General features: G+C 43.6%; 1 protein-coding gene across 3 annotated transcripts in view; it reads left to right on the top strand.

The window, feature by feature from the left end:
- Nucleotides 1-20,309, top strand: part of TBCEL (tubulin folding cofactor E like) — a 79,853-nt gene extending 59,544 nt beyond the window's left edge. For all 3 annotated transcript variants that reach the window (XM_056544775.1, XM_056544776.1, XM_056544774.1), the window contains one exon: nucleotides 17,176-20,309. In XM_056544775.1, the coding sequence (XP_056400750.1) occupies nucleotides 17,176-17,494 (319 nt within the window). In that variant the 3' untranslated portion in view covers nucleotides 17,495-20,309. The remainder of the gene's footprint in view (nucleotides 1-17,175) is intronic.
- The last annotated feature ends 1,139 nt before the right edge of the window (nucleotides 20,310-21,448 follow it).

Genomic DNA, 21,448 nt, shown 5'->3' with positions numbered 1-21,448 from the left:
CTTTTTATATAATGTAGATGATAACATATATATATATATATATATATATATATATATATACACACACACACACACACACACACACACACACACATTGTAATATACATTGGTTAAAAAATTTATATTTTTGGGTGAAAAAAATGCTTTCTCTGCAGCTATTGCATTTGAGGAGTCAAAATACAGGAAGTGAGGACAGGACAAGCAGGGCTATATGCAAGCTCCTGGCTTGTCAATCATCCTGATGTGTGAGCCCGTAGCATGACACAGAGCCTCACTGCACAGAGCCCTGCTTGTCCACCCTCACTTCCTGTATTTGGACTCCTCATAGAGACACACAGGCAATAGATGCAGGGACAAAAATATACATATTTTTTAACCAATGTATATTACAAAAAAACATATAATGATATTTACTACGTTATATAAGATTTTTTTGTTGATGACAGGTACACTTTAAATAGAATAATGTTGACAAAAATAAACCTGTGGTATCGCTGCGTGCGAAAATATCTGAACTATTAAAATATAATGTTAATTAAATTGCACGGCCAATGGCGTACACACAAAAAGTGAAAAAAAAGTCTGAAATTGCGCATTTTTGGCCATTTCATATACAATAAAAAAACTAATAAAAAAACGATCAAAAAGGCCATCAAAACAAAAATAGTACCAATAAAAATGGAAAAAACTAAAGTGCAAAAATTAAAATTGTCCCATTCCTTAAGGGGTTAAATAAAATAATGTAAACAAAAATAAATATATGTGGTATCGCTGCCCGCATATATAAACTATTAACCCCTTAAGGACATGCGCCGTAAATGCAGGAGCTGTGCTCACTTCATGCACGGCTGCTCCCGGTGGCTGTCAGCTGCCGTGCACCTGCCTGTAATTAACCCCTCAGATCCCGTGATCAATGCAGATTACGGCATTTGCGGCAATGCAGCACTTTAAATGGCTGATCTGATCGTCCACAACACCGCTGCAGGGATCAGATCAGCCAAGATGGCGGCTGGAGGCCACCAGAAGTGGTTATTCCTCGATCTTCACATTTATTTGCTGTTGCACTGGCCATATCACACAAAGTTTTAATGTCCAGACACATCACAATATCAGGAGCCCATGGCAGGATCTGGCTGTGCATCACAGTTAACACCCTATATAGTACTAGTGATTGCGTACCTTAGTTGTCAAGTCACAGCAGGACTTTAACCCCTTCCCGCTATAGGAAGTATGCATACTCCCCAGCATCCGAGAAGTTCGACGTATGCATAAGTCCTAGCGATCTCTAGCACTGCCATGGGTAGCGCAGGAGATCGGTGGCGGGACCCGGCTGTTAATCACAGCCTGAGACCCGCCACAGCTGTCAGTGCCGCGATCACGCCAGTCCTGGCAGCATTAACCCTTATAGATGCAGTGATCAATCCTGATCATGCATCTATGGTGTTGACAGCGTCACCGCGATGTGATCGTGGGTCGCTGTTGGTTGCTATGGCAGCAGGAGTTCAGATCATGACCTCCTGTCTGCCTGCTACGGAAGCCTGTGAGATCCAGCCAGAGGCTGGATCACACAGGCTGTACTGTGAGCAGCTGATTGGGTCATACTGTGCCGCAGTAAAAATGTATTGCAGCATAATATAACCTGTAAAAAGTGTAAAAAATAAATAAATAAATACAAATAAAATTAAAAGTTAATAAAATAAAAAGTCAAAAGTATGAAGTGTAAAAAAAATAAATAAAAAAATTCCCAATAAAAGCCATGTATCATCAAAAAGATGAAAAGCACAAATCATATACATAATAGGTATTGCCACGTCCGTAATGTTGTGTACTATAAAACTATAATGTAAATTCTCTCGCACAGTGAATGCTGTAAAAAAAACAACGCAAAATTCGCCAATTTTGGAACAAATAGCGGTATAAAAAAGATGAAAAGGTAGCACGTATCCCACAAAAAATCATCCTGCACAAAAAAGCCCTCACACTGCATCAGACAAAAAATAAAAAATAGTTACAGCTATTGGAAAATGAATGGCAGAAAAAGAATTTTGCTCAGAAAAGGAAAAAGAACATAGAAAGCTGTATAAAATCGGTATCGCCATAATCGTACTGACCCACCAAATAAATACAGCATCACTTTTCTCGCACAGTGTACACCATAAAAAAATGAAGTTTTTCCACAATATTTTGGAGTTTAAAAAAAAAAAAATGCTGCATGTCAACAAAAATGCACCAGTGATGTAAAGAACAATATGTCACAAAAAACAATCTCAGAATCACTCCGCTCAGAAAAAGCGTTCTAAAGTTATTACCATTTAACCCCTTAATGACCAAGCCCATTTTCACCTTAAAGGGGTATTCCGCCACTAGACATCTTATAAGATGTCAGATCGCCGGGGTCCCGCTGCTGGGGACCCCGGGGATCGCTCCTGCAGCACCCCGCTATTATTACTGCGCAGAGCGAGATCGCTCTGCACGTAATGATTGGCAATACAGGGGCCGGAGCATCGTTACGTCACGGCTCCGCCCCTCGTGATGTCACGGCCCGCCCCCGTCAATGCAAGTCTATGGGAAGGGGGCGTGGTGGTGGTCACGCCCCCTGCCATAGACTTGCATTTAGGGGACGGGCCGTAATGTCATGAGGGGCGGAGCCATGACGTCACGCTGCTCCTGCCCCTGTATCGCCCGTCATTACGCACAGAGCGAACTCGCTGGGGTCCCCAGCAGCGGGACTGCGGCGATCTAACATCTTATCCCCTATCCTTTGGATAGGGGATAAGATGCCAGGGGCGGAGTACCCCTTTGAGGACCAGGCCAATTTTATTTTTGCGTTTTTTCCTCCTCGCCTTCTAAAATCCTTAACTTTTATATTTACATCTACAGACCCATATAAGGGCTTGTTTTTTGCGTGACCAATTGTATTTTGTAATGAAACCTCTCATTTTACCATAAAATGTACGGCGAACCCCCTAAAAAAAATTTTTAGGAAGGAAATTTAAATGAAAACCAAAATTTTGCACATTTTGGAGGGGTTCCTTTTCACACTGTACAATTTACGTAAAAATGACGTGTTCTTTTTTCTATGGGTCAATACGATTTAGAATGATACCCATGGCTAGATACTTTTATATTTTTGTACCGCTTAAAAAAAATCTAAAACTTTTTGTACAAAATCACTAATCTAAAATCGCCCTATTTTGACCACCTATAACTTTTTTTTCTTTTTTCCGTATATAGGGCGGTATGAGGGCTCATTTTTTGCGCCGTCATCTGTACTTTTTTTTTAGATACCACATTTGCATATATAAAACTTTTAGATCATTTTTTATTATTATTATTATTATTTTTTTTTTATAAAATGTGACAAAAAAGCATCGTTTTTGGACTTTTTTTATTTTTTACGTTTACGCCATTCAGCGTACGGGATCATTGACATATTTTGATAGTTCGGACATTTACGCACGCGGCAATACTAAATATGTTTAAAAAAATATTTTTATGCTTTTTGGTGGTAAAATGGGAAAAACTGACAATTTTTATTGGGGGAGGGGATTTTTCACTTTTTTTTACTTTTTATTTTTACATTTTTAACTTTTTTTTTAAACACTTTTTATGTCCCCATAGGGGACTATCTATAGCAATCCTTTGATTGCTAATACTGTGCAGTGCTATGTATAGGACACAGCACTGCTCAGTATTATCGGTGATCTTCTGCTCTGGTCTGCTCGATCTCAGACCAGAGCAAAAGATCCGGGAGATGGCCGGAGCCAGGTGAGGGGACCTGCCATGCTGGATGCACTTCAGGCGATCCGGTCATCCAATCAAAGTACCGCAATGCCGCAGATGCCGTGATCTGTATTGATCACGGCATCTGAGGGGTCAATGGCGGACATCCGCGTGATCGCGGATGTCGGCCATTACGGGCGGGTCCCCGGCTGCTGCTAGCGGTCATACACAGGACGTAAATGTACGTCCTGGTGCGGGAAGTCCCGCCAAGCCAGGACTTACATTTACGTCCGTGGTCGTGAAGGGGTTAAAGAGACACATGTCAGATAAATAAAATAGAGCCTGGTCATTAAGGTAAAATATGGTTCTGTCCTTAAGGGGTTAAAGTGTTACATATATTATAAAGACATGTCAAAAGTTTTGATCGGTCGTGGTCTCAGTGCGGAGACCCCCAATGATCTCGACTCGGATGGGGGAGAAAAGTTCAGCTAAGAGCTTTTCTCCCCATCTCTCTTATAGCTGCAGGAGATGGGCTCCATAGACCTTCTGTAGAATCAGACTCCTTCAGCAAAGGTTAGCTGAGAGCTTCTCCCCACTTCTAGTGAACTTTGGAGGTCTAGGTCTGTGACATGTCAAAAGTTTTTTGATTACAGTGACCCTTTCTAAAGGATTTTAATGAAGTAAAGTGGTTGTTTAAATGACGTTTATTAGCATATAGATATCAGTAATTTCCCTCATGTAATAGTGGAGGAAATATCCGGAGGGGATGCTGTGATACTGATTCAGATTTAATCTTTTCCTCACTGTTTGTTTCATAAGGAGACATCACTTATAAGGAGCAAGTAGCATGCTCCCCTAAACCCTGAGACTCGGTGCAGAGTCCAAGCTCTCTGCTGTCAATGAGCCCTTTGTCCATGGCCTTCCATCTGTGCAATGTGAAAAAGAGACACCAATAGGTCTTGTGCAGTGATTAATGGCTGAGTCTTTCCAGTTCATAGAACCAGTGTGCTATTCCGAACTACCTACATCTCAAGTTGCAAGTGGCTGGGTCATTCTCCCCTGTGAATCCTCATGTTACTGGCTTACCCGGGCGCAGGATCCCTCACATTTGTGTCCGCTTCATGTTAAAACTTACTGTGAAGTTTCCTTTTCAAGATTTATGCTGGAAATCTCAGCCAGTACATCACTTTATAGGATTTGAAATTAAAAGTGGTAATATTGTGAGAGGCAAAAAGAGAAACACATTTTCATAAAGTATGTTATTAAAAATATCCATTCTCCATGTGGAAGAATATTACCACTATTAATGGAGGTTTTTCCATTTAAACAGTGTACATTTCTAGGATAAGCTATCACTTTTACATCTGCATCCCTCAAAATCTTTCTTTCTCAGTCGGTTCCATTGGGAGACACAGAGACCGTGGGGTATATCTTGCTGACACTAGGCATGCAGAAGAAGTCGTCGTCCCCTCCTGGCAGGATATACCCCGCCTACTGACCCTGAGCCAATCAGTTTTAGCTTAGTGTCAGTAGGAGGCAAACACAGGTCTGGAGTTCTCCAGACCTGGTTGTCTTCTTTTTTATTTTTATAGCTAGAGCCTGTTTAAGATTCTTTGCTACGTTTTATTTTCAGGTGGGGATTCAGGAGCATGGCGCTACCTGTTCCCCCATATGCGGCTATGGGGCACGGGGCACAAAGTATGCACTGTTAACCCCTTCCTGCCAACGGCCAGCACCTGGGGTTGCACCTTGGGTCCAGGTCCCCCTATCATTCCTGCTCGTCCCGCTGTCTCAGCCTGACATGATGCAGGTGACTATAGCTGGCTGAAGACATCTTAGGTAAGTATGGCGTTATACAGGGTGAGTATATCCCTCCCTCTCCCCACTCTCCCACCACCGCTTTCTTCCTAGTATGCCTGCCTTACTGGGGGAGCCCCTTATCTCTGGGCTCTCCTGGGGTGGGGGGGGGGGGGGGATTTTGCCTATATTCTTTATTGGGGGTAATATGTAGTATGGGTGAGGTGTTTTTTTGCAGTGGTGGGGCTCCGGGGATTGCGGGGCAGTTTCCCTCCCCTTCTCCCTCCCCGGCACTTTAACATTGAGTCCCTCCACTCTGTGGTGGCTTCCATGGTTTCTTTCGTCGGTGGACATCAGGGACGCCTATCTCCACATCTCTATTTTCCCTGCCAATCAGTGTTTCCTCCGCTTCGCTATCCCTGCGAGTCACTTCCAATTCTTGGCATTTCCTTTAGGCCTGGCTACGGCTCCCAGTGTTTCCGTCGCCTATGGCACCCCTCTCTGATTCCAATTCGTTTCTGCATGGAGGTACTGGGCCGGATGGTGGCGGCCATGGAGGCGGTCCCCTTGGCCCAGTTTCCTGATCACCCCCTCCAGCTGGCCATATTGGCCAGGGGGGAGAAATTACAGTCCTCTCTGGGTCGGCGGATTCTTCTGCCCCCCTCTGTTCGGCAGTCTCTTCTGTGGTGGCTCCATTCTCCCCTCCTTCCTTTCCCTTCACTGGCAGGTCATCATGACCGATGCCAGTCCCCAGGGCTGGGGGAGGGGGGGTTTCGGGACTTGACTGTCCAGGGTCGCTTGTCTCTGGAGGCTCGCCTTCCCATCAATCTTCTAGAGCTCTGGGCCATCTTTCTTTGCCTCCTCCACTGGGAGATCCTCCTACAGGGTCGGCCGGTCCGTGTTCAGTCGGACAACACCACGGCTGTGGCATATATCAATCGACAGGGCAGTCGCTCGTTGATGGAGGAGGTCTCCAAGATTCTGATCTGGGTCGAGACTCGAGTTCCCGCTCTCTCCGCGATCCACATTCCGGGTGTGGAGAATTGGGAAGCGGATTTTCTCAGCCGCTCTTCGTCTGATCTGGGGGAGTGGTCTCTCCATCCAGAGGTGTTTGCACAGATCTGCGATCTCTGGGGGACCCTGGACGTGGATCTCTTCGCGTCTCACGACAACAGGCGGGTTCCCCACTGTGTCACGAAGTTATGAGACCCTCTGGCGGTGGGCGCACTGGTCATTCCGTGGTCGTCCTTCAGTCTCCCTTACCTATTTCCGCCTCTCCTGCCCATGGTTCTGCAGAAACTCAAGGCGGAGGGCGTTCCCACCATTCTGGTGGCCCCAGACGCGCGTGGTACATCGACGTAATTCGTACCGCTGCGTCTTCCACTTTGCCCCGATCTTCTCTCCCAAGGTCCTCTCTGCCACCTCAGTTTACTGTCGCTGCATTTGACGGTGTGACGGTTGAAACCGCGCTTTTGAGAATTCGGGGTTTTTTGTGCGTGGTGATTCGCATCATGCTTCGGGCACGGAAGCCTTCCTCTGCTAGAATTTACCAAAGCACTTGGAAGGCTTATTTCCGGTGGTGCAAGGTTCAGTCAGTTTCCTCGTTGTGTTTTCCTTTCCGTGCCTTCTTGCTTTTCTACAATCCGGTTTGGAACAACATTTGACTCTCAGCTCTCTTAAAGGTCAAGTGTTGGCTCTTTCTATTCTGTTTCAGTGGCAGTTAGCTTCCAGTTTTTATGTCCGCACCATTCTGCTGGGCATGGCCCATGCGGCGCCGCTTTTCAGGTCTCCCACTCCTCCTCCTTGGGACCTCAACATGGTGCTTAGCGTTTTGAGGGAGGCTCCATTCGAACCTCCTCGGGACACCCCTCTTCGCATCCTTTCGTGGAAGGTCCCCTTTCTCACCGCAATCCCTTCCATTAGGAGGGTCTCTGAGCTAGCGGTTCTTTCCTGTCACTCCCACCTTTTTGGTCCTTCATTAGGACAAGGTGGTTTTTTTCCCATCGCCATGACAGCACCACCTGAGAGAGGGACTCCGCCCCTAGGGACTGGAAACCTTGGAGAATAAAAGGAAGTCCTCTCCATCCTCAGTGGTTTCCTGTCCCTATAGGAAGCCTGGAGGAGCCCCTGTCTCAGGTGGGACTTTAGGAAATGGGATTTCTCATGCTGGGCTCCCTCGGTGTAGGTGGTTTAGAATCCCTTATGATCCCTGGTTGGGGATCTTACCTTAGTTCACCTTCTTTCCTCTATTTTTAAATCTCCAGCCCTTCCCAACTCTCCTCCGTCGGCAGCCCTTGGTTAACTTACAATTTACTATGTCCGCCGCCGCACGTATGCGGGCGGGTTGATGGCCATGTGCGGCGGGCTGCTGGCAGAGGATCCCGGCGTCTGAGTGCGGTCGTGCGGACAGCTGTGGAATGGCTGTGGCCGGCATGGGGGCGGGGATTAGCATCATCACTGCTAGCAAGTGATAATGCGAGAGGAAGCTGGAGGTCAAAGGGGGCGGATGTGACATCACACACCGGGCCTCCGGTGCTCAGGAGGCGGCAGATTTAAAAGGAGACTCTTTTCTGCCATTCTTGCTCGTGTGGTGAGCTGGCCAGTCATTCATGCCTGTCCAGCATTGGAGTGGAGGATTTTTTCCTGTGTTTCAGCATGAGTACCAACGGTGACAACCCAATACGTACTCTATCTGACTCCTCTGCAAAGACGCCATCTTCGGTACCGGCGGTTTCTGAGTGAGTGTATTTTTTCTATGTTTACAAACTTCTTTGCTAAGTTGTGGTCTGACTCCTGAATATGGGAAAGCTTCATGTCAGTCCTGTATTAATAAGCTGATCGCTTTGGAGGTTCCAGCCTTAGTTCTGTCTCTTCTGGCACTAATGCAGGATCTTATTAGAAAGGAGATCCAGTCATCCATTCAGAATTTCACAGCAGCTGCTAATCCTGTAGTTACTGATTCCACACCTCTTCCCACTGCTTCAAAATGTAACTACTACTCCAGTGGTCTTAACTCAATCTGATTCTGAAGAAGAGGGTATTATTGTGCCAGAGGGGTCGGACTCAGGAGAGGAGTCAGAGGAAGACTCCTCAAGGAAAGCATTTTTTTTTTCCTTTGAGGACACTGATCAATTGGTGAAGGCTGTACGTTCCGCTCTAAATATGGAAGAGCCCAAGGAACCAAAGTCCATTAAAGACATTATGTTTGAGGTTCCTGATTCTAAAAAAATACAGAGTATTTCCTACACACAAAATTATCTCGAAAGTTATCCATAAGGAATGGGAGAACCCTGACAAAAATACATTTTTGCCTAAGGCTTTAAAGAGAAAATATCAATTTGCTGACACTAAAACTTGGGATCACCCTCCAAAAAATGTATTTCTATTTCCAAAATCTCTAGGAAGGGGTCTCTCCCCTTTGAAGACCTCTGGACCCTTTATGATCAATGGATAAAAGAATGGACTTGTTTCTAAAAAGAACATGGGAAGCTTCAGGGGCAGCCTTGAAACCTAATGTAGCAGGGACTTCTGTGGCCAGATCTGTCTTAATTTGGTTAGATCAGTTAGCCTCTAACGTGCAAAATAAAGTACCAAGGGAACAGCTCATGTCTTTCATTCCCACTATACGTAAAGGAGTAGCCTTGTTAGCTGACTCCACCTTAGATGCTCTAAGGTTATCTGCCCGTGCTGGGGCACTATCAAATTCAACTAGAAGGGCATTGTGGTTAATAAATTGGACAGGTGAAGTATCCTCAAAAAATGTGCCATCGCCAGTGAAGGAGAGCGGTTGTTTGGGTCTGTCCTTTCGGGTATACTTGAAAAAGCAGATGATAGGAAGAAAGGTTTTCCCAGATGTAACCAGTCCTTTTGTTCCAGGGGGAGAGGTCAGTCGGGGCGCCCGAAACTTTCCAAATAGAATAGTGGCCTCATGTTCAACCAGCCCCAGACCTCCTAAAAAAAAAAAAACAGGGTCTCAATGACAGGGTCCTGCGAGTGGGTGGCAGACAGCAAAGTTTCTTTCCAGCATGGCAAAAGATAGCAGGCAGTTCCCAGGTTCTGGACATCATTCAGAACGGTCTGCGCTGGGAATTTTGCGGCCTTCCACCCACTCGCTTTGCTATAACCAAAAGTTTGTTGAGGTCAATAGGTCAGATCTTATTACAACAAGAGGTTCTTGTTCTGTATAATGGAAAAAGGGGTTCTAGTACAGATACCGTCAGGTACCACACTATACCTCTAAACAGATTTATAAAATACCAAAGATTCAAAAGGGAAACACTGAGATCAACTGTAAATCTATTTACAAAAAACTGTTTCATGGCCTCACTGGATTTAAAGGACGCCTACTTCCACGTACCCATACATCCGGACTTTCAAAAATACTTAAGGATTGCTGTGCACCTAGGCCCCAACCTAATGCATCTTCAATTTTGTGCCCTTCCCTTTGGGATCTCAGTAGCTCCAAGGATCTTCACAAAAGTAGTATCGGAGATGGCAGCACACATAAGGGAAGAAGAAGGAATATTCATCCCATATCTAGACGATTTTCTCCTGGTGGCAGACTCTGCTTCAAATGTCCTCTCCTATGCAGAAAAACACCTAGCATCAATATCAGCGGTTCATCTAAAGGGCTCCCTAAACACCAGAGCAGACTATCTGAGCAGACATTGTCTCCATCAGGGAGAATGGCGCCTAAACAAGGACATATTCAGGAAAACTTGTGTACTTTGGGGATATCCTCCGATAGATCTGTTTGCCACCAGAGAGAATTGCTGAGTAAAGCAATTTTTCTCCCTCAGAGAACCCTACAGCAGTGGATGCACTGTCTCGGTATTGGAGGTGGAGCCTGAGCTATGCTTTCCCTCCACTAGCACTAATACCGCAAGTTCTAAAAAAAGATTTGGGAAGACAGGGCGAGGGTTATTCTCATAGCTCCATTCTGGCCCCACAGGGCATGGTTTTCCTGCCTTTTGGAGATGTCATTAACAGATCCCTGGGTCTTACCGGAACAGCCAGATCTTCTGTTTTAGGGTCCTATATTCCAACCAGATACAGTCTGCACCTAACTCCATGGAATTTGAAAGGGGAGTTCTGAGAAACAAAGGTTTATTTGATTCAGTCATCTCTACATTACAGTAGGAAGCCTGTGACCTCGGCAATCTACTTAAAGGGGTTGTGCACTGCCCTGACTTTCGGAGCTCCACTCACAACGTCCGGAAGTTCATTACTCCGAACGCTGTGTGCGGGCTTCCGTGTTCGCAGCCGCCCCTCGCGACGTCTCGCCCGCCCCCTTGTGACTTCTCGCCCGCCCCCTCAACGAAAGTCTATGGGAAGGGGGCGCGGCTGCTGTATAGAGGTAGACTTTGGTAGAGGGGACGGGGGCGAGGGGCCGGATGTGACATCGCGCCCGGCGGCCGCGAACACGGAAGCCCGCACACAGCGTTCGAAGTAATGAACTTCCGGACGCTGTGAGCGGAGCTCCGAAAATTAGGGCAGCGCACAACCCCTTTAAAGATCTGGAAGGTTTACTTTAATTTTGTAAACCCATCCTTGGTGAACTTTGACAAACCCAACATCATATCAATCCTGGACTTTCTTCAAAAAGGTTTAGAAAAAGAACTTAAGTTAGCTACTCTCAAAGTAAAAGTATCATCCCTAGGATCCTTGTTCACTCAGTCTATAGCCAGTCATCCATGGATTATAAGATTCATTAAGGCAACCAAAAGACTCCAGATTCCAAAAATCCCTAAAACTCCTCCTTGGAATTTGACTTAAGTTCTCAACATGTTATGTGGTGAACTCTTTGAGCCAGTTTCTTCTATCTCCATCAAAAACCTAACTTTGAAGATTGCTCTCCTGGTAGCTGTTACCTTGGCTCGTAGAGTAGGTGAAATAGCTAATTTTTCTTGCCTTGAACCATACACTCGTATCTTAGATAACAGAATAGTTCTTAGGACTGATCCAGCATTTTTACCAAAAGTGGTATCTAATTTTCATTTGTCTCAGGAGATAGTTTTACCCTAATTTTGTAGCAATCCGGTAAATGATGGGGAAAAATCCTTTCATATGCTGGATGTAAGGATTTTAGGAAATCAAATAAACTTTTTGTCAAATTCGCTGGCCAGAATAAGGGTAGCAGTGTTAGAAGTGACACCATAGCCAGATGGATTAGGGAGGCTATTTGTTTGTCATATGTCTCCTCTAGCCTTTCTCCTCCTGTTGGTCTCAATGCTCACTCTACCCGTGCAGTTGCATCCTCTTGGGCAGAGAGGAGAGGGGCCTTGATAGACCAAATCTGTAAGGCTGCCACCTGGTCATCTCCCCAAACTTTTTTTCGCCACTATAGGTTGAATGTAGAGAGCTGTTCTGATTTATCCTTTGGTCGTAAGGTTCTCCAAACTGTTAACCAACACTAATCTTGGTCTCTGGTATTCTCTCAGGTGGTGCTGTCATGGCGATGAGAAAATTACTCACCGGTAATTATATTTTCACGAGCTATGACAGCACCGCTGCATTCCTACCCTTTTCTTTCTGAATAGTGTATTTCACGGGTGTTTAGATCACTTGGGTGTAGCATATAACAAAAAGAAATTTTTTATTTTTTTAGATATTTCCTGTTCAGTTATTATTGTTTCATGTCATGACTGTTATTACTAACTAAGTAGGAAGGCTCTTCTAGGTCTCTAACTCACTGAGGATGGAGAGGAGAGGACTTCGTTTTATTCTCCAAGGTTTCCTGTCCCTAGGGGCGGAGTCTCTCTCTCAGGTGGTGCTGTCATGGCTCGTGAAAACCGAATTACCTGTGAGTAATTACCGTCTTTCGGCCATCTCCCTCCTTCTTGCCCAAGGTTGTTTCCCCCTTTCACGTGAACAAAGAGATTGTTCTTCCTTCTTTTTGTCCGGTTCCATCCAATGCTATGGAGCATTCCCTACATAGTCTGGACGACATTGTACAGGCTGTCTGGATATATCTTTCGATCACCTCCTCTTTTTGGCAGGGTCCTTCTTCGTAATTCCAGAGGGTAGTCGCATGGGTCTTCCGGCTTCACAGTGGATGCGTTCTGCCATATCGGAGTCGTACAGCCACAAAGGGAACGTCCCACCTTTTCAGGTGACTGCGCATTCCACATGTTCCGTTGGGGCTTCTTGGGCGCTCCGCAATAGGGTTTCGGCCCTGCAACCTGGTCTTCTTTGCACACTTTCACCAAATTTTACCAAGTGCACACATTTGCAACAGCTGATGCCAGTCTGGGTCACAAGGTGTTGCAGGTGGCAGTGGCACAGTCTTCTGTCTTATTCTGTGTTAGTTTTTTTTTTTTCCACCCCCGGGGACAGTCTCTGTGTCCCCCAATGGAACAGACAGAGAAAAGTAGATTTTTTATGCTTACCGTAAAATCTCTTTCTCGTAGGATCCATTGGGGGACACAGCACCCACCCATTGTTTGTTGCTAAAGTTCGGTTGTTTTTGTCCGAGGGGTGTTTTTCGGTTCCTTTTTTTGTCTGGCGCCCTCGTACACCTGCTGGGTTTTTTTCTCTGTCGGTTCCCTCCTGCTTTGGGACTAAACTGATTAGCTCAGGGTCAGTAGGCGGGGTATATCCTGCCAGGAGGGGCCGACTTTCTTTTGTATGCCTAGTGTCAGCAAGATATATCCCACGGTCTCTGTGTCCCCTAATGGAACCGACCGAGCAAGAGAAAAAAATTTGAGGGATGCAGATGTAAAAGTGATGACCATTCAAAAAACAGAACGTATGTTAGGTAGGAAAAATTTAGGCCAGTTTCACATGCCAGTATTTTGGTCAGTAATTTTTCATCTGTATAGTGGAACTAGAGTGGAACAAACATAGAGATAAACTACAATGGAAAGATGTGTATCTTTGCCATGCATTGTTTATGCTCCTAGTTTGGCTTACAGATGCAAAATACTGATCAAAATACTGCTGTATAAATGAAACGGCACTATTTTTGTGGAGATTTTCGGCCACAGATTTGCCACAAAATAGCAACAAAAAAGCTGCAGTTACCCAAAATTACCATAAAAACACTTGAAACTTTTAAACATTAAAGGGATACTCCGCCACTAGACATCTAGGGATGTCTAGTGGCGGAGTACATCTAGGCATAAGATGTCTGATCGCAGGGTCCCGCCACTGGGGGCCCCCACAATCTGCCTGCTGCACTTGGCGTTCTGTAGAGCGTCGGGTGCAGCACAGGAGGTTCGTGACTTCACGACCGCGCCCCGCTTGTGACTTCACGGCCACGCCCCCTCAATGCAAGTCTATGAGAGGGGGGCGTAACGGCTGTGACGTCACGAGCCTCCCCATCGCCAGTCATTTATCACGGAGCGAAGTTCGCTGATGTCTGGGGTGCCCCAGTGGCGGGACCCCCGCGATCAGAAATCTTATCCCCTATCCTTGGATAGGGGATAAGATGTCTAGGGGCGGAGTACCCCTTTAAGCAACTACACATCATAATGAAAGAATAAGGGAGTTACACTTATTTGTATTGTTGTTTCATAAGCAAGAAGGTTGTGATGTGCTTTAAAGGGGTACTCCGGAGGAAAACTTTTTTTTTTTTTTTCAATCAACTGGTACCAGAAAGTTAAACAGATTTGTAAATTACTTCTATTAAAAAAAATCTTAATCCTTCTAGTACTTATTAGCTGCTGAATACTAAAGAGGAAATTATTTTCTTTTTGGAACACAGAGCTCTCTGCTGACATCACGACCACAGTGCTCTCTGCTGACATCTCTGCCCATTTTAGGAACTGTCCAGAGCAGCATATGTTTGCTATGGGATTTTCTTCTACTCTGGACAGTTCTTAAAATGGACAGAGATGTAATCAGAGAGCACAGTGCTCGTGATGTCAGCAGAGAGCTCTGTGTTGCAAAAAGAATAGAATTTCCTCTGTAGTATTCAGCAGCTAAGTACTAGAAGGATTAAGATTTTTTTTATAGAAGTAATTTACAAATCTGTTTAACCACCGGAGTACCCCTTTAAACCTGCACATCACATCCTTCTTCCTCATGAAACAACACTGCACTCCATGTATCTTTTCTCTACCTTCTTCTCCATGATCACCATAATTGACTCCGTCTTGGTAAATCAGTGTGTCCAGCCCGGAGGCTGTACGTAACAGCCATATTTGCCTCTTGGACCTTGAAATCACAGTAGCATAAATATATGGCCTCTCTGTAATTTGGTGCACTGCTATTTTACTTTTTTTTCGCTCTTTGACAAAACTTTAACCTCTTCCCGCAAATAGACGTGTATACACGTCCATTTTTTCTGTGACTTAACGCAAATGGACGTGTATACACGTCCATTTTTTCTGTGACTTAACGCAAATGGACGTGTATACACGTCCAATACGTTTTCTATCACCATGTCCGTTGGCATGGTGATAGAAACGTCATCTCAGCTGTCCGATGACACTATGCAGCAGGGGACCTATCAGACTGGTCCCCTGCTGCAGATCATTGTCATTAGTCAGTCAGTTAGTCACTGTCTAATGACAATGACTTGCGGGGTTCCGGGCTGATCGGGTCTCTGGTGACCCGATCGCCAGGAAAATAGGGATGATCGGAGCGGTCAGAGACCGCTCCGATCCATCCTGAGTGATAGGAGCGAGGTGGCAGCTGCCACCTCGCTCCTAAACCCCTGCCATTGGTCGTTAGGACTAGCGACCAATGGCAGGAGAGGTGCAGGAGGTTAGAGGTGAAATCCCCGCTCTGCCCCGCCCCTGGATGGTGGATGGTCCCGGGACCAGCGATCATGTCCGGGGACCGGCGATCGTGTCGGGACCCGCGGCGGTATCCTGACAGACAGCGCGGGACCGGCGGAGGCAGCGGCGGACGCAGCAGTGAAGATCAGCGGTAAGTGATCTTCACTGCTGCGTTCCAGGAGTTGCCAAACTACAACTCCCAGCAAGCCCAGACAGCAAAAGGCTTTCTGGCCATGCTGGGAGTTGTAGTTTTGCAACATCTGGAGGCCCGCAGTTTGGACAGTGGTCTCCAAACTGTGCAGTGGTCTCCAAACTGTGCTCTTACAGATGTTGCAAAACTACAACTCCCAGCATGCCCAGACAGTCCAGGCATGCTGGGAGTTGTAGTTCTGTAACATGTGGCCCTTCAGATGTTGCAGAACTACAACTCCAAGCATGCCTGGACAGTCTGGGCATGCTTGGAGTTGAAGTTTTGCAACATCTGGAGGGCTACAGCTTGGACACCACTGCACAGTGGTCACCAAACTGTGACCCTCCAGATATTGCAAAACTAACTCCCAACATGACTTTCGGCGGTCTGGGCATGCAGGGAGTTGTAGTTTTTCAACAGCTGGATGCACCCTTTTTGGGAAACACTGAGTTAAGTAACAAACTCAGTGTTTTGCAACCAGTGTGCCTCCAGCTGTTACATAACTACAACCCCCAGCATGCACGGACAGCCAAAGGGCATGCTGGGAGTGTTAGTAGTATGCCTCCAGCTGTTGCATAACTACAAGTCCTATCATGCCCATGTAGTTTTTGCAACGGCTGAAGGCACACTGGTTGTGAAGTTTGTTACCTAACACAGTGTTTCACAACCAGTGTGCCTCCAGCTGTTGCAAACTACAACTCCCAGCATGCACTGATAGACCGTACATGCAGGGAGTTGTAGTTTTGCAACAGCTGGAGGCACACTGGTTGCTAAATACTAAGTAACAACCTCTGTGTTTTGCAACCAGTGTGCCTCCAGCTGTTGCATAACTTCAAACCCCAGCATGCACGGACAGCCAAAGGGCATGCTGGTAGTGGTAGTTTTGCAACAGCTGGAGGTTTGCGCCCCTCCCCCCCATGTGAATGTACACGGTACATTCACACTGCCGGGGTCTACAGTGAGCTTCTTGAAACAAGTTTGAGATGCAGCAAGTTTTCCGCCGCAGCTCAAACTCCCAGCGGGAAGCTCGGGTCTACAAGAACATGCGAGTGTAAAAAATGCAGATTTTGATTTTTCTTCTTCACTTTCCTACTATTCCTGTGAAACACTTAAAGGGTTAACACACTTACTGAGTGTCATTTTGAATATGTTGAGGGGTGCAGTTTTTATAATGGGGTCATTTGTGGGGTATTTCTAATAAGAAGGCCCTTCAAATCCACTTCAAACCTGAACTGGTCCCTGAAAAATTCAGATTTAGAAAATTTTGTGAAAAATTAGAAAATTGCTGCTGAACTTTGAAGCCCTCTGATGTCTTCCAAAAGTAAAAACATGTCAACTTTATGATGCAAATATAAAGTAGACATGTTGTATATGTGAATCAGTATATCATTTATTTGGTATGTCTATGTTCCTTACAAGCAGAGAGTTTCAAAGTGCGAAAATTGCAAAATTTTCTAATTTTTTATGAAATTTTTAATTTTTCACCAAGAAATGATACAAGTATTGTTGAAATTTTACTGCTATGTTAAAGTAGAATATGTCACGAAAAAACAATCTCTGAATCAAATTCATAAGTAAAAGCATCCCAGAGTTATTAATGCTTAAAGTGACAGTGGTCAGATGTGCAAAAAACGCTCTGGTCCTTAAGGTGAAAATGGGCTTGGTCCTTAAGGGGTTAACAAAGTCTACTGTAAATAGAATACACTTAGATTATCGCATCTGACATGTACTGTTTTCCTATAGATACCAAGAGCTAGTTAGGAAGTACGGTAAGCTGGAGCCACTGGCTGAAGTGGACCTACGACCTCAGAATCAAGCTAGCGTTGACATTCACTATGAGGAGAAAGTCCAGAAGATAAGTGTCCGACTTGACCAGACCGTGGCTGAATTCAAGAAGCAACTGAAGACTGTCGTACAGTTATCCACAAACAACATGCGAATTTATTACCTGGACCACGAGGCTCCTTTTGGGATTGAAGAGATGAAATTCAGCACACGGGCTTTACATTCATATAACGTCCGCGATGGAGTGAAATTTTATGTGGAACCAAAAATCAAATGACCGTAAATAATTTATGTACAGCTATAGCTATATATGTGATCTATGTACAGATTTTTTATTGTTTGTCTTTTTATCATTTTATTTCATTATTCCCCATTATGCCTGCACAGCTTTGCACTGGAGCCCTTGTATTCATGTTTGGGTTAAGAGGTTTATGTATGTAAAGTTTAATTCTTGGAAACGGGAAAGAGACATGCTTTTATTCCTAATAACTTTAAAGATCAATGCTTGCTATCAGTGAATGGAAATATTCTTTACGTACAATGGCTGAAATGTGCCCTGTTCTTGTACTGCATACACAACAGCGGCATGGCTAAATAAATTAAATGTAATGAATTGTGCATCCCTGTCAGCTGGACATTATCAGGGAAGTTTTTTATTCACAGACAGTAAGCACAGATTTTTAAGGAACCTAGCATGTTAAAAAGTTTTAAAACTTAATATTCACTTTAGTTACAAAAGACCATAAGACCCCTTTAAGTAGCCAAATCCAAAGCACTAAGTAGACACAGGGTTGTCACCAGTTTTTCATTACATTTAATTCAGTAAGAAAATATACTGGGAAATTTGAAATCAACCTTATAAAATCAATTTTTAAGGTTGTAAGTGTCTATACCTACCTTTTGAGTGGGTAGTGGATATACTGTATACTGTAACAGTGACAGACCTGTACAGTGCCTGCAGTGTGCATGAGCACCCATATTGTTATAGCTATATTTGTTATTGTTAGATTTGTTTGTTTGTTTTGCTTTGTGTTGAATGAAGATATTTTTGTTGTAAAGACTTTGAACACACAGCCATTAGGCCAGAAGTGAGGATTATACAACTGATCTGTGAATGTTACCAGTAATGTAACTTGCAAAAACCCCAACTAGATATTCTATGGTGATAAACATTTTAGTTTTTGTACCCTAAATAGCATTATATTGTTTATCTGCATAGATTGCACCAGTAGAACCACCACAAATCAGTCAGGTTAAGAGTAGTTCCAGATGCAGCACCTATAAAAACCTGATGGTGGTCTATGTTTAATTTCGTCAAACAGCACAAGGTTTGCTGTCATATTACAGACCCTAAAATGGTCTAGGGAAAATTGGCTACAGTTTTTTTTTTCTTTCTGTTAAAACATTCACAAGTGTTTATTTTTAATCTTTTTTAAGGTGCTCCTCCACGTAAACAGCGGAAATAGTGTCCATGCCAGTGTGGCTTGTCAAACAATCCTGAAGTTCCTTTAGCTTGTCTTTAAGTTCCCAGGGTCCTTGTGGTCAGCCTTACAATTCACTTATTGCAAAAAAAAATAAAAAATTAGCTTACAGTCAGTAAATAGGATATAAATCGGTCCTGTTCATGTGATGAATCATGTAGGCATTCAGTTTTGTTATGAGAGACATCTCTGATAACTGTACTGTAAGGTTCACACTGAGCAGTTATGTGGCAGATTTTCCTTTTGTGGATTAGTGTGTGGGAAATTGGCAGCATATTAAGGTAGCTAAGTGGATGGATATTTAGAAATGTCATTCATATGCTGCAGAAAAAAAAAAAATCTACAATAAAACCATGTGTAAAGTGACCTGCAATGCAGATTTCAAACCCTCAGCATGTGAATTTATGATGCACATATGCTGTGGAGTTATTGCCCCATTTACTGGGGAATTAAAGGGGTACTCTGGTGGAAAACATTATTATTATTTTTTTTTTAATCAACTGAGTTAAACAGATTTATAAATCACTTCTATTTTAAAATCTTAATCCTTCCAGTATTTATCAGCTGCTGTATGCTCCACAGGAAGTTCTTTTCTTTTTTAATTTCTTTCCTCTCTGACCACAGTGCTCTGCTGACACCTCTGTCCATGTTAGGAACTGTCCGGAGCAGGAGCAAATCCCCATAGCAAACCTCTCCTGCTCTGGACAGTTCCTAAAATGGACAGAGGTGTCAGCAGAGAGCACTGTGATTTAAAATAATTGTCTTCCACCGGAGTACCCCTTTAAATATCCTCGATCCACAATTATTGCAGACTTTACTGTAAAACCGCTGCAGATCCACAGCAAAATCCACAACCACAGATTTGAATTATATAGATTTTTATACTTGAATATATTTTACTCCCAAATCTGAAGCAGCAATTCTGCAACAAATCCATAAGATTTTGTGCAGATTTTTGCTGCTGCACATTAAGCTGTAGAAATGCTGCAGAAGATCTGCAGCATAACCATCCCATGCAGCCTTCCCATAATGACCCAAGCACCAGTGTGTCGTGTGTCTATCACATGATTAGGACTGCATTTTATCCACTGGAAATAAGCAGTAAAGCTTCCAAGTGAATGACCACAAGGAGACATCTTGTGAAGAATTGATACAGAAAGTACTGTATATTTGAAAATTAAGTTTTCCTTAAGTTCCCGGGGTCCTAGTGGTTAATATATACATTTCACATTAAGTATTTTAATATAAATAATATTTATTTACAATTTTCCTTTACCTATAATGGTCTGTGGTTATACTGTATAGCCAGCAATGTTATTATGTATTTATGCTGATTCATCTAATTTTTAAGAACTAATTTTAGACTCTTGTTTTTCCTTGCAGTCATTTTTATGTTGTTTCTTTCCACCTGCCTTATGCGATATACTCACATACACCCCTCTAGGAAAAGTTCTTTCACTGACCTTTTTATCCTTTTGAAAGTACAGTATCTAGCTTAATATTGCCTGAATCCCCAAGAACTCTTCTCAACCTATAGTCACCCTTCTTCGCTTTCTTGCTGGCAGAGAATCTTTATCAAGTTTTAATTAAACTCCCATTGAGTTACCTCTGTACGATTTCCTCTGTGGTTTTCTTTCTTCTTCCCCTTTTCTTTTACATTCCCTGTATATTTTTTACTTTCTTTCTGTGATGCACATGAAGTCTCTCTCTTTAACAGTATTTGGAGGATTTTGTTTCTTTTCTATTAAGTGAATATAACAAGGAACAATGTAAATTGTGAAGCTTCCTTCCCAGAGGCATTGCTCCAACTCATATTTCACTCAAAGGGGTCACATAAAAAGAACTATTTAACTGAAAGAGACTTGCATAGGACAATAAGTACAAAGAAGTATAACAAATTGACTTAAACAACACCAAGATGGGCCACATCCTTAGCTACAGCTCTATACATCCTTATTCCGGTATATGGATATATACTTGAGGGTAGTACAGTAGTTCAGAAAATAACTTTATGACAATTTATTTATGAAACCTTTTTAATGACATGAGACATTCTTTTTACAATATAGTAACATCTTGGAGGTATGCCAATGTTTGCTGAACTGAAATGAATAAAGGAAACTGAGCTACCAGCATGTGTATCTGTGGTTTTGTTTGGTTTGGTTTTGAGCAGAGTTTCCCTTTAAGACTAATTTCCCATGGGCTTAATACAGCAACATTTTTGTCTCCATATTGCAGATGCAGGTCCTGTGCTTCTGATCACCCAAACTAACAGCTGTCACTTCAGGTCATCATATCTGCAATCCAATACGAAAAGACAGGGGTTCCAGCTCTACCAAAAAATAGTTAAAAATAGGTAACTTTAATTCATATCATTAAAAAAATGATGAAAGGAAAACACACATAACAAAAAAGTGCTCTAGTGAGTTAAAAACCCACGTCCTCCGACGCGTTTTGAACAAATATGTTCTTAATCATGGCATATGGTCTGCTCACTAAGAGGAGTATAAATATACTGAGAAGTTGAGATTCATACGGACAAGGTACCTCCCACACCAGGTGGGGCTTTCTCCAGCTGAACAAAATTCCAATTTAATTCACTAGGTGAGGTCCAATGGCTTCATACGTGTTCAGACATAGGCAATACTTCCAAAAATATATCAAACAATGTAGTGTCAGATCTTTTGCAAAACTTAAACCTGAGATGTTCAAAACGCCTTATATCATATAAAGTTCCAATATATTCCACA

The sequence above is a fragment of the Hyla sarda genome, chromosome 10 (genome assembly GCF_029499605.1).
Source record: "Hyla sarda isolate aHylSar1 chromosome 10, aHylSar1.hap1, whole genome shotgun sequence".
NCBI classification, from domain to species: Eukaryota; Metazoa; Chordata; class Amphibia; order Anura; family Hylidae; genus Hyla; species Hyla sarda.
This window is presented reverse-complemented; position numbering and strand designations above follow the sequence as displayed.